At 42.4% G+C, this 16,992-nt stretch overlaps 1 protein-coding gene across 1 annotated transcript in view; it reads left to right on the forward strand.

Annotated features, from left to right (window-relative positions):
• The window catches only part of sdk2a (sidekick cell adhesion molecule 2a), an 83,236-nt gene that overhangs the window by 34,692 nt on the left and 31,552 nt on the right, over positions 1-16,992 (forward strand). Inside the window, 4 exon segments of the mRNA XM_003450109.4 lie at positions 10,705-10,867; positions 12,414-12,520; positions 12,786-12,933; positions 16,835-16,968. Coding sequence (XP_003450157.3) covers positions 10,705-10,867; positions 12,414-12,520; positions 12,786-12,933; positions 16,835-16,968 — 552 coding nt within the window.

The following is a 16,992-nucleotide window of genomic DNA, read 5'->3' on the forward strand; positions in this document are numbered from 1 at the left end:
AGTATCTCCTCAGTGTCTCACTAATGGGACTGATGTAAATATGTTCATTTGCAAATCTTCTCTCCAATTTAGTGCTGCTCATATTGTAGATGAAGATTATCCAGGGATTATGAGGTTTGAAAAATGCACTATTTGATGTGTATTTATGCACGGCTTATAGATGTAGTAATATGGAATTAGGTCCCATCATGAGTGGAAAATATGAATGCAAAAAAAAGTGTCACTCCTACCTCCCCCATCTGGCTCCCTGTCAGGTTGTCATTTAACGATATTCATTTCCAAAAGTGGAAATTTAACAGACGTTTATGATGCAAATCACAAGCTATAACTCTGTGTGGTGTGGAGGGCCACATTAAGCCTTCAAATCACTCATGCCTTTGCTTGGGCGCCAGTAACATTATGCCATATCTGCTTGATCGTCTGCACATATTTCAGTGTGCTATTGCAGCCAACAGCAGTCAATCCCTCCACTTTGTAGGCCCTTAGAGGCGGAGAAAGTTCAGAGAATTGCCAACATGATTTTTTTTACACTGGCGTGTTAAGAGCACTGGTGGGAACATTTCAATAACACAGCGGTGAAAAAAAAAAATGCTCACTGAATACATTAACCTGATGAAAGATGGTGTTGCTATTTAAATTTATGTAATTTCTAACGATAACCTTCAGGATATACATGACATTGTGTGAAGACTAAAATTGCTGTGGTTGTAATTCCTTTTTGTACATAAAGTGCTACTTGCATATGTATAAGACTGTGCCACAAATAGAGCTAACCTTGGTTTTTACTTTCAGAAATTTAAAACTTCCTAGCACCTTTCCACTCAACATTCCTTTGCATGGGAACTGGGTATGTTGCAGTGCAGAGAGTTAAAGGTTTAGGACGGGACGGGCTGGATTCTGGTTCTTAATCTTTGCTGTTTTCCAAAATGGAAGAAAACATCCTTGCCAATATCACTGCAGCACTTGGAGCAATGTTTTGAGTGCGGGTTTAAGTGTATAATTAGAAAAACATCATCAGCCTCATATATTAGATAGCATTGTTGGCACCGGGCTCAAAGCTGTAGTTATGTTGTGAGTGTTATAAAAAAGCTATTGATTAAGGGGTATGGTTTTCCTGTGAGGTAGATTGCAATTTATAGATCAAAATGACACAGTCTTTTCAAGTAGAAATGCTGGCTTGTTGTATTAATCATGAGGAGAAGCGATGACAGGCATTTTTGAAGGAGATGGGTGGTAAGGTACACAGATATGTGTGTGTAACAAATGCTGTATGTAATCAAATTTAGAGGACAGATATTCCGCTTTGTTACCTTAAATTGTGTACTTACCTAATCAGAGAGGAGAAAAACACACCTTTAATCTTCTTGTGTGGTCTGTAAGAATTAAGCGTTTAATCATTATTCATTATTTTCACTCGCAAGCACGCACACATTTATAGTATTCACATAGGACGTTGTTATGCGCACCAGTTTTAACGAGGCACTACAACAATCTTAAAGGATTGTCAAGAAGAGCGCGAAACAATTAGTATTTCTGACTGCGAATTTTTCCTGCTTTGTTCAAGTTGCACGCTTCCCACTCAGCACCCGTTACTGTATCGGGTAATTGAGATGAGCAATGTGGTGTGAAGTCATGTAAGAACCAGCCAAACGCTACCATTAGCATAATGTCAGTGCGTTCAGATCTTTGTCTGCCTGCTGGCGTAGTGCTGGCTGCCTGTCTTCAGACAGTGCCACAGAGCTGTGTTTCTCCTCTGTGTTCCCCCCTGCTTGAGGTGCGCGTGCACTTCAGAGAAAAGAACCGGCGAAGAGAACTGTGTTGATGTCTCAGAGGTCAGATGAGTGACCTGCACGGAGGCTGGCAGTTTTGAGTGGCCATCTGAAGGAACTCAAAATTGGGGGGGGGTTAGCTGTCACACCACACAGAGAAGTACTTGGTGGTCTACAGCAGCATGGATGGTGGAAGAAAATAATGGTCGTGGGCCTCTCTTTAATGTGCTCTGGGCAGGGAGTGATGTGACAAGCTCGTTCTGTCAGCTCTTACATTCCAGAGGTCTCAATTAGGAACAGGAGCTCTGTGCTCCCACAGACTGCCTAGTAGGAGCACAGGGCACCCTGTGGGAGCATCTGCTACACGTCAGACTTACCAAAATTAGAAAACATGAAAACAAGCATGTATTCCACCTTCCATACACTCTCTGGCTCTTCTAATATAATACCTGTGACTCTTTCCCGTCAAAGACCCGTTATTGCTCACAAGTAATCGAGTCTGTTTGACCTATCGTAAGTGTGAGAAACTCCCAGTCCCTGAGTGGATTATGCATTCACACCAAAGAAGGTGTTTGTTCTCTGCAAAACAGGTAAATAAAGCATTGCCAACACTGATTGCTGTTCACTCCTGGGCTCAGCGGAAGGAAGGGAGACAGACAGGCAGGCCGTGTAAATGTAATGAAGGGAGATAATAATTCTTTTTTCTGTCAGCTGCTCTCTGCCATTAACATTTACTGCCAGCCCCTGCCATTCACTGCTTGGCGCCCATGCACTCTGCCACACTGATAAGAATCACAATCACCAGCTATTCCACGCGCATATATTATAATGGCAGGCACCGTGATACCTTGCACTTAGCAAAACACTATTAGCATGCCAGTGGCATCGCTCCCATTCAGAGGTTCAAAGGGTTTGGTTGGGGAGAAAAGCACGGATGGGACATGGCAGTTTGAGTCCACGCATTCAGCCTCATAAAAATTCCGGTGTCTTTATCTTAAAGACACACTGTCACAAGCACGCGAGGTTGAGAATGTGAGCGCACATTTTTATGCACAGGGACACACCTGTACCCACAGGAGCATGAGGGACAGAGGCGTACAAGTACCACACCGGTTTTCAGATTGTTAAGAGAGTGAGTCCAAAAGCGTACAAGTTTATCTGTATGTTAATGATGAGGGGAAACAGCCCAGATTTGTTTTGCGCATCAAGCAATTAAATCAAGACTTGTCTAATAGCTGCATCTTTACTGAGCTGCCCACAGGTCCCAAGATGGACAGGCAAGGCAGCATTGCAGGTGGATCTGATTATCTCTGTCTCAGTGCGTGTGAAATAATGTTTCCCCCACCATACCATCTACTAATTAGGATCTAATTATCCAGCCTAGTGTAAACAATCGCGGCAGATGGCATTATGCACAGTATTAACTCTAATGACCCGGGGCCCTGTAGAATTCACATTTCAACGAGTTTGCTTATTTTATTTATTTATTCCATTAGTCTTCGCCCTACTTTCTTTTTTTCAATTCACTTAGGCCTGTTTTCAACCTTCTCATTCCCTGAGAAAAGACTGCCCCCCTTCCTGTTCCCAATGATGCTCTTACAGTCCTTTTTTTTCTTCTTGTATCTGGCATTTATCTATTTTGTATTGCTTTCTCTGGGTTTATTTTTGAACAATGTCAATTAGATCTCACAAAGATCAAGTAAAAATGTGTACCTATTTCCGCCACCTACAACCACCTGCCTTCTCTCTAGTGGATAGAAAAAAGAAGGGAAAGTCATAACGATACGTGTATGTGATCTTGCGCACAAAGGCTCACTTCTTCCTCCAAACTGTAGAGGCTGTCTGTCACAGCTGGGAAATAATACTGTGATGTCAGTCACACTACACCAGGTGGGAAGTCTGGATCATTTCCCATTGCACTGAACCCAAAAGAGTTCTCCAAACCTCACTTCCTTAAGACCAAAACAGTTTCATATATTTTGTCCTTTGAAAGGAAGAAATTGCCTTGTGTCTAGCGTACATTTCTATGATACATTGATTTGTTGGTTGCAAGACTATGTTCACAGCTCGCTGCTGCAGTGCATAAATCTTGTTTGAGTGCCACAAAGTCAGGCAGGAATCCCAGCTTTATCTTGTACAGTGCTATGACTATCCCTTGATGATTAAAGACACAACTTTCTTAAATCTAGCTACAGTTGTTCATCTGCGGTTTCCTCTACTGCTCATCGGACAAGGTTGAGCTGACTAGAGACTCGATGCTGCAGAGGGTGTGTAATGGTGGTTGTGGGTGTGCGAGGTCTCATTAATTGATGCCGGGCCTTGTGCCTGTGCTCCTCTGCGTGCCGTGTTCTCTGCCAGGAGCTGGACTTGCTAATTAGGCTCCTGGATATCACAGACACGTCCCTCGGTACGCCATACAATATACTGCTAGTGACTCAGTAACACTGGTAAGGAAAGTGAGAGAGAGTGGGACTAAAGGATAGAGGATACAGAGTGAGGAGGGGTGCAAAGAGACATAAAAAGATGGAGAGACATCTTGGCGGAGAGCTCAGAAGGAAGGGACATGGAGAGTAAGAGTGTGTGAGAGATGACAACTGATGAGAGGCCAGGGAAAGAAAGTATGAAAACGACTGTACTGGGAGAGATCAAGGCTGCCGAGAAAGAGAGACAGTCACAACATGCAGAAAGGAAACTGTTATTGTGGGGAAAGGGGGGAGAAAAAAGAAAGAAAAGAAACTTAAGATGGGAAGAGAAAAAAAGGAGGAGGAAATCAAAAAGAGGAAGATAGTTTGAGACAGGCAGAGCATAGCAGAGAGGTAGAGGAAAGCACTCAGCGGAGCAGTGAGGCAAACAGGGAAGAATTCCAAACAGAAAGGGTGTGTGCGTTTGAGTGTGTGTGTGACTGTGAATTTGTCCACGCTGCCGGCTGGAGTGTGTGTCCAGATAATTCAATCTGCTGCCCATTGACTGGCCTCCCGCTCCGTCTTCACTCCTAATTAAATCTCCATTTGTTGGCTGGATGCTACTGCTTCTAATTGTGTTGCTCTAGCCTCCTGTAGACACACAGGCACACCTCAACACACGCACACACACACACACACACACGGGCCCTGCAGCGGGTAGGATCCCAGACACGTCACCGCGGTACATTACACCTCAATTAATCACATCAATTACACATCAATTAACCCATGGCAATCCACTAAACACAGCTGGGATGCAGGCAGCATTTCATCTGTAGCAACCTGAGGACTCTTTCTGCAACATCAAAGCAGGCGCAGCATCAAAAAGAAAAAAAAAAATTCAAAAATTCAGATCAACTTAACATGAAAAATCCATATTCCCTCTTCATTTCCTCCTCCAAGCAGCGAGCATAATTATAGGAGTATATGAGCTTTAAATAGCATGTCACGGGTTCTATATTTCCACAGCATAAAATCTCATAGGGGGCTTATTCATTCTGGATTGTGAACAAAAGAGCGTAAGCGGGAGTTGTGGGTGGACATCAGCCTATCAAATACCACATACAGATGTTGAACTATGGGCCATTTCTCTAAATGAAGGCTCTTCATCTCGTCTTCCTGTTTCAGGTCTGGCGTGCTTGCTTGACTTCTACTCTAATGGGTCACTTCACCTTGGTGCCTTGTGTTGGAGGACACCCTCCTCTCTCTTTTCATTGCTCTCCTCCCTACTGTCACTTTCCTCATCTCATCATTTCTTTACATCAATTCTCAATCTATCTTTGACATTATCATTAAGCACTGTGTTTCTTTTTACCATCTGTTTCAATGCCGCTCTCGCTTCCTTCTCTCTGTATTCTCCCACTCAATCTCTTGCTTAATTCTTCCTTTAGTGTCGGTCTGCTTTCTGACTCGACTAGGTGATAGAGTGTAAATCGACAAGGTACCTGCTGTCACGGTGACGGCACCTCATGATCAACCTCACCTTCAGAACCAACCATGTTCTGAAGGGCAGGTGGGCGGGGTGGTGATGGTGGGGGTGGGGCGCTGAGGGGTATATACACTTTTTAGGAGTGTGCGCTTATGTGACTTCTAAAAGAGCTCTGTATCCTCGCTCCAGCATTCTTACCTCAACTCGTGAAGCACCATATTAAGACAATCTATTATACATGTGTGTCAGTGTTCTTCTGTATGTGCGAATTCATAAGGGAAGAGCTTCATCACCTTTCAAAATGCTTTTAACCCCTCTCCATCAACCCCGCAACCCACGCCCTTACACCATCCCATTACTAGGCCAAGGTCATAGCCATGACAGTTGCATAACCCCCATCAGAGGGTAACCATGACCCATTTCGTATCTTAAGGTCCAATTCAAGAGCCTAATGACAGCTCTAAATTTTCCAGGATGACATGATGCACCATGGGTGGACTGAAGGTGGGAAGTTATACACACATATACAGTATGAGTGCATTTGTGTTGAGATTCCAAGGTAGAGTGAGAAATGAATACAAATGGGCATTCAAAGGAAACAGGCACCGCTAACCACTATAGCTGAATATCAGAGATGCATTTGAGCCAAGTGCCAGCTAGGATGCTGTTACGTCGGCTCAAATGCAGGTGGCTGAGGATTAAACAGAGGTCAGAAGAGCTCCCTGCTGCTGGTGTGGAGCTGGGGTAAGAAGGTTAGGCAAAAAAAAATAAGCTAGAGAATGAATATAAGACAAAAGCTGAATGTGAACACCGTTTGTGTGATTGCATGCCAGCATGGTGCAATGGGGAGCACAATGGCCTTTGGTTTATAAAGCTACCCCAGTGCCTGTGGTCTTTGTCTCACTGCCATTAAAATTCTGTGTATGCAGCGGGGGACCCGGCTGGAGCCATGCCACCATTCAACCTCAGCTGTCAGGTTAGAATAAGGTGTTTTTATATCTGTGGTGAATGGGCTGTGGTGGTGCAGACTGACTGTTAGGGGCAGCTGCTCTGCACAGCAGCCACATTATAAAAGCCCTCCTGGTCCTTCCACGCCAGTTTTCGGTCATCCATAGACATGTTTGCTTCAGTTAGCTTTTACCTCTGGTCATAGTGGTGTAAGAATTGTTCCTCTATAAGGAATTTCCCCCTAGGTTTCCATCTGGACTTGAAACCTGCAGGTAACAATGTTGTGCACCTGCCAAACACCGTACTATCACTTCATGCATAAGAAGGGAACTGTTCTTTGGCTAATTCCAGTCTCTGGAAGAAAAAAACTTTTCAGCTTCCTTAAACACTTGTATTCTGAGATCCTTTACAATCTGGAGCAGGTTTGCATTAAGGACACTCTGACTTGTTTTCCATAGCGTCTCATCAGCCATGACCAACATGCTGCTGCCCCCAGTATTCTTCACTGTTGGGATGGTATCAAGCAGGTAATGAGCCTAGCCGGTAATGTGTCTGGTGTCCTCAGAATGTAATGTTAGGAGCTGAGGCTAAAAAAGTTCTGGTTTTATCTGACCAGAGAATCTTGTTTATCACATCCTGAGACTCCCTTAGGTAATCTTTTGCAACTTCAAAGCTTGCTGTTATGTTTTTCACTGAGACTTCATCTGTCTCATTGCACTAACATAAAACCCCAAAATCAGTGCAGTGTTGTTTCTCCCACCTTCACACAGGACCTCAGAAGTAGATATTGGGGTTCTTTGTCACCTCTCCTACGAGGGTTCTTCTTCCTTGGTTACTCAGTTTAGCTTGGCCAAGTTCTGGGAAATATCATAGATGTTCTACAGATGTCTTCTGTTTAGGTCTTTTGGAGGCCACTCCTGGATTTCTTCACTGAAGCACAGAGAATCAAGCAAAAAATGAGAGATCGAAGTTAAATTTCATGCACCTGCCAAACCCAAACCCAATTCACATCCTTTGTCATAGCAAGGGGTCTGTAATAGTTTTCTGTGCTTTTTCTTTTAATATTTTAAGAACACTTTTAAAGTTCTCTTTGTCTTTCTGGGTGATTTGTGATGAGTGATTAAAAAAAACTGAATGTAGGCATAAAGAAATTTTAGCATTGAGCTATAAGAAAACTAAATGTGAAATAAATTAGAATCTGAACACTTTCTGAATGCAGTGGATATAATATGTGTGTGCAAGTCTATTATACTGTAGAGTTTGCTCCACATGGCCACAGTGCTTTAAAAAAGAGATGACCCCTAAGAGAAATATTACCTGTGACACCAGAGTGTAGTAAGACACAATACACAGGTGCGGTACACTGAACCCCAAATCTTAAAACTCTATTGTGCCTATCAAATGTGAAAACAAACAGAAAACCATCACTCGCTGCTAAGTATTCTTTTTAGTATTCATTGCTAGGCAAGATGAACCTATTTAGACTGATGATGAGAAGTAGATCGTGCTGATATGTCAAAGCCAAAGCACATTTGTCTTGCTAAACAATAAATATTAAGAAGAATACTTCTCACTGAGTCTTGGCATGCTGAGTGTTATAATGTGCACACTCTGTATTGACAGAACCTTGTGCTCCTGTAAAAGCATGCGTGTCAATTTTCACATGCAAAAAAAAGATATCCTAACCTTGACTTATGCAACGACAGTGCATGTATTCACACTTGTGTATTTTTCTGCCATGGCTGACACACACACGGAAAGAAAACAGAAACACACTTGAAAATGTAATCCTGCCATTGACACCACACATGCAGAGCCTACCACTGACACCAACATGGATCAGCAGCATGTGTCCTCAGCGTTTCACTGTGAAGTTCAGAAAGCACAGTGAGGGAGAGAGAAATCCACATCAGACAAGAGGTTCTCCACTGGAAACTCATTAGATCCCAGAGGCCAGTCTTCGGAGGAGCTGACCTTGTCTTCTGTCAGCATTAAGAACTGTTGGCGGTCACAGGTCATTTAAGTTCTTACAGAGCCTCAAAAAGAAGATCACTTCAGCTGGGTGTTGTGTGGATAGCAATCATTTCTTGGGGTACGCAGCAGAAATTCTGCACACTTATGTCATGCAAGACTTATTTCCTGTCCGTGCTGGCTTTGATCCTGAAAATATACACTTTGCTCTAGATGTGAAATTGGTCACAAGTGCCACAGATAAGCAGTGTTCGGGGAGTCATTATCAGAGCTCGTGTGAATGTGTCATATGAGGCAGAAAAAAATATGAATGCATGAATGGTGCTGAAACAGGTAACTGCGGTGGTGATTACAGGGCACTCAATTCCGCAGTCCACAATTTCACATCAGTAAGTCGGTATTATGTATTGCCCCAGACGATCGATGTGTGAGTTTAGGTTTTGCATGTGCAGGTCTCTAATGGTGGCTTGTTGATGGAGCCATGCCGCTAAGTGCACATAGCCACCAAAACCCCAAACCAGCTGGAAGTGGTTGGGTGTGTGTTTATTCAGCCATAAGTGTATGTTTTGGGATTTTCTGTGTGTGTGTGTGTGTGTGTGTGTGCATATGTGTGTGTGTCAAGTACAAATGCATTTACTAGAGGATGGAATTATAGCAAAGCCACCACTCAGCAGCTAGTGTCTGGGGAAAAATAGGGACGGCTTCTCCATTTGGGCTCAGGCAAAGATCAGTTTCAAGTGGCTATTGGGTTTAACAGTGTTTGTTTTTGAAAAGTTCATGTAAGGGTGGTAGAAAGAATGGATTACCCAGGTAGTTTCATCAAATCAAAAAAAAGACGAAAAGAATGGCAAGTTTTGATCTTTTTGTAGGATAGAAAATGGACTAAGCTGCAGCTAAGCATAGTGTGTGATTTGTGTGATTTGTGGCAAGCATGATTGCCAACGTGAAACACAAAGGTGCATAGTCATTCTTTTATTTTCTATTTCAATCAGGTCCAATTTGCTGTATCCCCTTCCCTGCCCAGCGAAGGCTGCCCTCACGTTCACCCAGTTCCGCCACACCATCCTCTGCATTTACTGCCATAAATCTTGGCTGTGAACTTGCATATGGGTGCGGAGAGCAAGGGTGGCTCCAGTAATCAGCCATGAGAATGAGTCAGCTAGTAGACATAGAACCAGGCATGCTCCAGGCCACAGCGGCATACTGCAGCTATTAATACAGACTTTAATTAGCCCGCCACAAACACTGGCACAATCAGCTCAGTGTCGCCCATGGCTCGTGAGGCAGACAGATCAATAGGTCTGATCATGCCTTTTTCATCAGCTCAAATGAAAGCACTTTGTCTCCAAGCTCAGCCCTGGACTTTGCATATCACCTTAAAGTCTTTTTGTGGCTGTACTGGCTGTGTGCAGTGTTGCGGATGAGGCCTGTATAATCTGGCTGCATTAGGGAACTATAAAGATAAATGAAGGGAGGCACAGAGTATAACTCATCCTGTCACAGAAAGGATTTTAAGACGGGGAAACTTTGTGTTTTCTAAAGCAGCCCCTATCACCCCTACCCCCCACCGCTTCCTAATTTCTCACTCTCTCCACCTCTAGCTTGCGTGTTTTTTGGCAGTAGTTTTCTCCATCTGCTTTTGGCCTATTCCTCTTCCCCCTTCCCTCCATCTCGCTCTTCTTGCCTGTCTCCCTCCCCATCCTCTTTTACTGATGTAGAGGTATGGAAGTGTTCATTTACACTTCTTCTGCTGCACAAATTGCTCTTCTACCTCTATGCCAGCACATTTCAATTTGAAATAAAGGAGTAAGCTGCTTTCGCGGTAACAACTTATTCCGTGTGCTTTTTGGCAAGCTTTTCTGTTGACCTTCAAGTTCCCAATCAGTGCAGAAGAAAAATGGAAATAGCTTGTTCTGAGTCCTCTTTTTTTTCCCTGTGAATTGCTCAAATTGTGTTGTGTCTCCTCGCAGAGGTTACTGAATCACTGAATCACTGCCATTTTTACTACCCTCACTCAACTGCTTTGCTTTTTCCTTCTTTTTCTTCCTTTTTTTTGTCATCTTTTCCTTTATGGTTTTATATGACTCAGTTTTCCTTCTTCTTCTTCTCCTCTTTCTTTTTCTAGTAGATGATGTCCCACCTTATTTTAAGATGGAGCCTCCTCAGACCCAGGTTCACCTGGAGGGAAATCGCCTAGTTCTTACTTGCATGGCTGAGGGCAGCTGGCCCCTGGAATTCAAATGGATCTACAATGGTACTGAGCTTACACGTTTCTCCTTGGAATACAGGTGAGGAATGCAACCTTGCTTGCCAGCAATAATTCTTTTTTTTCCCTTATCTTAACCTTACATATCTTACTACATGAGGACATTTCAGAGGCATTTAATTGTAACTAATAGCACAATTGCTCATTTTTATTCATATTCCAGACTCATTTCTATGGATTTATTCAGGACTGATTTGGCTGCATATCTCCCTTGAAACATAGCATCTTGTGTTCAAGGGATTATCAAATTTATTCCGATTTGTATCTCACACTGCATTCAACATTCAGAGATGGTGTGTGCAGATAAATATTCTTTACTCTCCCCTCTCTCGCGGTTTGCTGAAACTATCACCGGCGTAATAAAATCAGACAATGCAAATTCTTTTTTTATCAGCTTATATGGTGTGGATGGGCCACTTTGATCTGTGAGCTGTAGTATGCTTTTCACTTATTTTGGAGTTGTTCTGGACACCTCGTATTACATATTTCAGCCTCTAAAAACAATGCTGAATTATTGGAACAACTCAGCGTGGTAAAAGAAGTGTTCACCCTGCACTAACAAGTCCTCTGTGCGTGCGTGTGTGTGTGTGTGTGCCCACTTCTTCATGTACAGTATGCTTGTGTTGCATTATGCCTGCATGCGAGTTAACAGGTGACAGATGCAGTCACTGAAAGTCACTTTCAATCCAATTTTAGCACAGTTTCCTAGACTCCACTCACAGTCAGACTAGAACCCTAGACATGGGCAGACACGCTAAGGTGGTAGTGTCTGATTGCTATCGCTGCCCCCCTCCCCACCATCCCTTCACTGCCTGTTATACCTACCTTCTTTCACACATCCTCTCTCTCCCCTTCATCTTTTTCTTCTCTCCCTGTCTTTCCTAAGCATTTGGGTGCGCTCTCACGTGGCTTAGTCTCTGGGTCTGCCTTGCAGGCCAGCCCTCTGCTTGTTATTCTTCACCAGCCCTGATCAAAGAGGAGAACTGGAATCCATTTAATCAGACCCCCCATCCCCCTTACCCCCCGAATTGCAGTGCAGGGGGGAACATGGCTGGGGTGGAAACTACACTCCTAAGTGGCTGTAGCAAACCAGTTAAAGGGGAGTAACTGCTTAGGTTATTTTGCTAGTATTTGACATGCACCATCTAACATGAATGCACATCAAGGGGGAGAGACGGAGCTGTGGATGGCCAGAACATGTGATTTGTGCTTGTTTGATTCATCAGGCTGAAGATGGAGGAATCGCGTTTTGTGAATCCTGCCAGTCAGGACCTGCGCTATCTCTACATTAAAATTTCATTCTTCCTTCTCTGGTTTACTATCCACTGTCCAGGATTACATCAGCAGCAAATAACACTTCAAAGATGCGCTGTTATTTTCCTTTTTTTAGACCATTTATGTCTTATTGCAAAGAGGAATGTCATTAAGGCACCGTTTCAGGTGCCCACTGAAACATGTCAATTAATTTAGCATCTTGAGTGTGGGTGATAATAGCAGCAAGATGACAAATGTTGCTGTCTGTCATGCTGATGATGACTAATTGCAGTTGTGTTGCGTGTGCCCATTAGGTACCTGATCCCCTCGCTGGACCGATCGCACGCTGGCCATTACCGCTGTATTGTGAGAAACCGAGTTGGTGCTATAATGCAGTGCAGCACTGAAGTGCAGGTTGCCTGTGAGTAAAGGATTCTTTCTATACATCATCCATTCTGGCAGATTAAGGGCAAGACACTGTTTTTGTGAAAAGCTCGTCATGCACACTATGTGGATGAGTCACTTTGTTTTAAGGCGCTTAGCTTGTAAAAAAGGTACATAACATTAATGCTAATAATGGCAATTGTTTATTTCCATCCTTTTTGCTGGCAGGCATTTTCAGCATTTTCTGTTCTAGTATCTTTTCTCTGTCTCCCTCTTTTTAACTCACTTTTTATGTCTCCTAGATATGGGGGGTTTTGTGGAGGGTGAGAGGTCTCAAACTGTGTCCCAGGGCGAGGGTGCTCTAATCCGTGCACCACGTATACACAGTTTCCCCAGGCCTCAGATTACCTGGTTCAGAGATGGGCGTAAGATTCCCTCCAGCAGTCGCATGTAAGTCTCCATTCACCCCAATTTGATTGCTTTAGTTTAGACAAAGCATTTATGCATCTTACTTGTGTTTTTCTGTGCCTGTCTCAGAAAGTTCTCTCATATATGAGCTGTAGATGAATGCAGAGCTGTTGAAGTAGAATATCTTTCACTTCAGAGAACTCTAAGAGGTTCAATACTGCTCACAGATTTTTTTTTCCAATCCCCCCACACACCGTGAGTGAAGTTGAGCAGAATAGTTGATGAACGAATGTTGGCGCAGGCCTTGTGTTCATCATTGAATCGCCTCTCAGTGATAAAGCGGGTTATTATATTGGCCCTATTGACTTTGGAGGCAGAATGATTGAAGGGTAGAGATAGAGCAGGCAGCAGAGGAACCAATTAGACAAAATTGGACAAAAGGCCTCAATTGATGATAGGTTTGACTGACAGCACTCACCCCTGGTTAGATTTCTGTCTTGAAGGGTCTATGTGTGTGTGTCTGTGTGTCTGTGCATATCTTGCAGAGTTGGTGCCAGTATTACGTTTACGTATTTCAAACAAATAATTTTCATGTTAAACCAGATAACAAAGTAAATATAAAATGCAGTTTGATGATTTCATTTATTAAGGCGGAAAAAGGCTATCCAAACATACCTGAAAAAGTAATTTCCCCCCTTGTTAAATCAAAAATTAATTATGATTAACCACATTTTTGGAAGGCTAAGTTTAATTTCACTAACCACAAGCAGGCCTGATTACTGCCAGACCTACTAAATCAAGTAAAACCTGTTTGACAAAGTAAAGTAAGTTAAAAGATTTCAAAAAACCACCATGCCACAAACTATAGAAACGGATTAGAAACCACTTCACCAACTGCCATCATTCTGGAAAGGGTTATAAAACCATTTCTAAGGCTTTGGGATCCCAGCAAACCACAGTGATAGCCATTATCCACAATTGGAGAAAATTTGTAACAGTGGTCAACCTTCCTAGAAGTGGTAGGCCTACCAAAATTACTGCAAAAGAACACTGACAACTCATTCAGGAAGTCCCAAAAGAAAGACCCAGAACAACATCTAAAGAACTGCAGGCCTCACTCGCCTAATTTAAGGTCAGTGTTTATGATTCCATAATAGGAAAAACACTGGACAAAAACAGCATCATTAAGAGTTCCAAGATGAAAACCGCTGCTGACAAACACAAAGGCCCATCTCACATTTGCAAAAAATGTCTTGAGAATTTCCAGTACTTTTAGGAAAATACTCTGTGGACTATCAATACAGAACTATTTGGAAGGTTCGAGTTCTGATATGTCTGGTTTTAAACAAACATCATACCAGCAATCAAACATAGTGGTGGCAGTGTGGTGGTCTGAGACTGCTTTGCAGCTTTAAGACCTGGACTTTAAGGCCTTTCCCTAATTGATGAAACTATGAATTCTGCTCTGTACCAGAAAATCTTGAAGGAGAACATCTGAAGCTCTAGCGCACTTGGGTAATGCAGCAGGACAAGAGGCCCATCTATGAATGGCTACACAAACAAAATAAATGTCAATCAAAGTCCAGACTTCAGTCAAATTTCGATGCTTTGACATGACTTTAAACAGGCTGTTCATGCTCGAAAACCATCCAGTGTTGTGGAATTAAAGCAATTGAAGGATGGGATAAAAATCCTCCTCAGTGATCTCAAAGATTTATTGCCAGTTATCACAAATGCTTGATTGCAGTTCTTGCTGCCACAACCAGTTATTAGGTTCAGAGGACACATTTCACACAGGGCCAGTTGCAATTGGAAAACACATTTCCAAGTGCAAGTCTGTGTAGTGGATTTTTCTTTATTTATCTGTTTCTGTTTTTTTGAATTATGTTAAGATATCCAATATTCCTTAATAAAAACTGTGAAATTAATATTTGTTATCCATAAAAGAGATGTAGGCTGTCTATAATTTCACAGAAAGCACCTCCTTATCTATGATCACCATCATGTCATATCTGACATGAAGAGGTTAACCCTGGGCTGCATGTTGTTGGTTAAAGCATAGATTTGGTGAAAGTACTGTCTGAGTCCAGCTGTAAAAGTTGCAGTAGAAGCACTGAGGAATATGGTAAGAAAAATCTCAGTCCTTTCCATGAATGTCCAACCAATCCCAGAGCTAGTTATCGTGTTGTTTAGAGCTGAATCTTATTAGAAGCAAAGCAGTGAAACTTTGCACCGTGACAATGTGAGTCACTGACAGGATACTCTACATTTACCGCTTGTTTGCTCGCTTTGTGTCAGGCCACATTGATATTCACAGGTGTGTGTCTGTGTATCAATGTGCGTTTCTTTAAGTGTCTGTTGAGTCTGTAAGAGCCTCAGCTCCTAATTGTCCAGGAGTCTGTCTGTTTATCCTGCACCGATCAGGTGGATGCTGGCAGATACAATGAGCCTAATCTGGCCCCATGCTTGGCGTCAGCTCTCATTTTCACCAAACCATCAGCCTAACCTACATTTAGTCATTCAAGAGGGTGCTGGACCACAGCAGTGACAGAAAAGATTGGACTTGAAAACTGCACCTTTTACACATTCATTGTTTTTTTGTGTGTGTATTTTCTGAAAATTGTCATAAATACTACAAATGCAATTACCGTGAGAAAAATCCATTTTAAGTGCATAAATAACCAGTCGAGCGGTTGTTATATTTGTTGTGAAATAGAGCCAATATTTGATATTTGCCTATATTTCAGTCCATGAAATAAACAAATTTAAAAAGTAAAGAAGAGAAACACCCTTCGACCATGACTGATGATGTTGCATAGTTTGTCAACCAGAAGGTATTCTCCCTCTTACGCTCACCTCCCTCATTCAAAAAATAGGGAATGCCACAAATACAACAACCAGCCAAAATGGGACATCTATAAATGAGTAATCCACTTGAAACAATAAAAGCTCATTATTTTTTAAACTGCATTATCATACCATCTCAATAAGGACGAATGAATAATTACTGTGTGTAGTTATTTGAGTCCTTACTAAGCATAGATGTCACAACCAGCAAATGTTAAGGAAATAAGTCTGAATCAATGGCTTTTTAACCAAGTATCAACATCAGTATCGGTCGTGAGAGCCTAAACTTTACATACTACTTCACCGCTTTTTAACTTTCTTTTCAAATCTCTATCAACTAGGAAGAACTGCATAAAGATTAATCCTGATGTCTCTTCTATACCTCAAATATGTTGAAATCAAAGTTCATTAGTTGCACCAAGCTGTGTTAAACTATTAAGAGAAATAGCCAACAGCGTCAATAGCCAGCCAAGCAACTGCTTCCATGGACAAAACTCAGACTGGCCGCAAGTGTGTTTCTGTAGAAACCCTCGGGGATCTATAACAATTAAAATGACAGTGAACCCTTTAATGAAGTACTTTATATATTAAGCAGATTATAAAAAGCAAGACATGTTCTGAGTTATTTCCTAAACACACTGTGTATATTGTAGAGAGAAGTGCTCGTAAAATTGTCTCTCTCTGCTTCTTTTCAGTGGTAATTTATGTGATATGTATGCGTATGTGTGTCAGTTTACCCTTCAGATTTATTGACTGTGTGAAACAACTACTCACTGGTTTAATGATTTGAGTGTTTCTGTGTGCTTGTTAATGTGTTTATGTGTGCGAATGTACGGTTTTGAGTTTGTTTGAGGATGAATTTTGCAATGTACAGCAGTTGGCTGAAATGAAATGGACTGGAAATTTCTAGTCTTATTGACCACTCTTAGCACCTTTTAATTGGAAGCCAAATTGGTGGCCTTAATTTGGTTCAGCTGCACACTACCTAAAGGCAGTTTGTAGCTTTCTGAGACTAGGTTGATTGTTGCAGGAATTATTATTCACTAATGCACTGTCCTTAAAACTAATGCGTGTTTTTATTTGCATGGATACTCAGTGCCATCGCCCTGGACAACACGCTCGTCATCCTGTCCACCGTGGCCCCTGACGCAGGACGTTATTATGCCCAGGCAGTTAATGATAAAAACGGGGAGAACAAAACCAGTCAGCCCATCACTCTCACAGTGGAGAGTAAGTACTCACACGTGCGCATAC

The sequence above is a fragment of the Oreochromis niloticus genome, linkage group LG4, assembly GCF_001858045.2.
Source record: "Oreochromis niloticus isolate F11D_XX linkage group LG4, O_niloticus_UMD_NMBU, whole genome shotgun sequence".
In the NCBI taxonomy this organism is placed as follows: Eukaryota; Metazoa; Chordata; class Actinopteri; order Cichliformes; family Cichlidae; genus Oreochromis; species Oreochromis niloticus.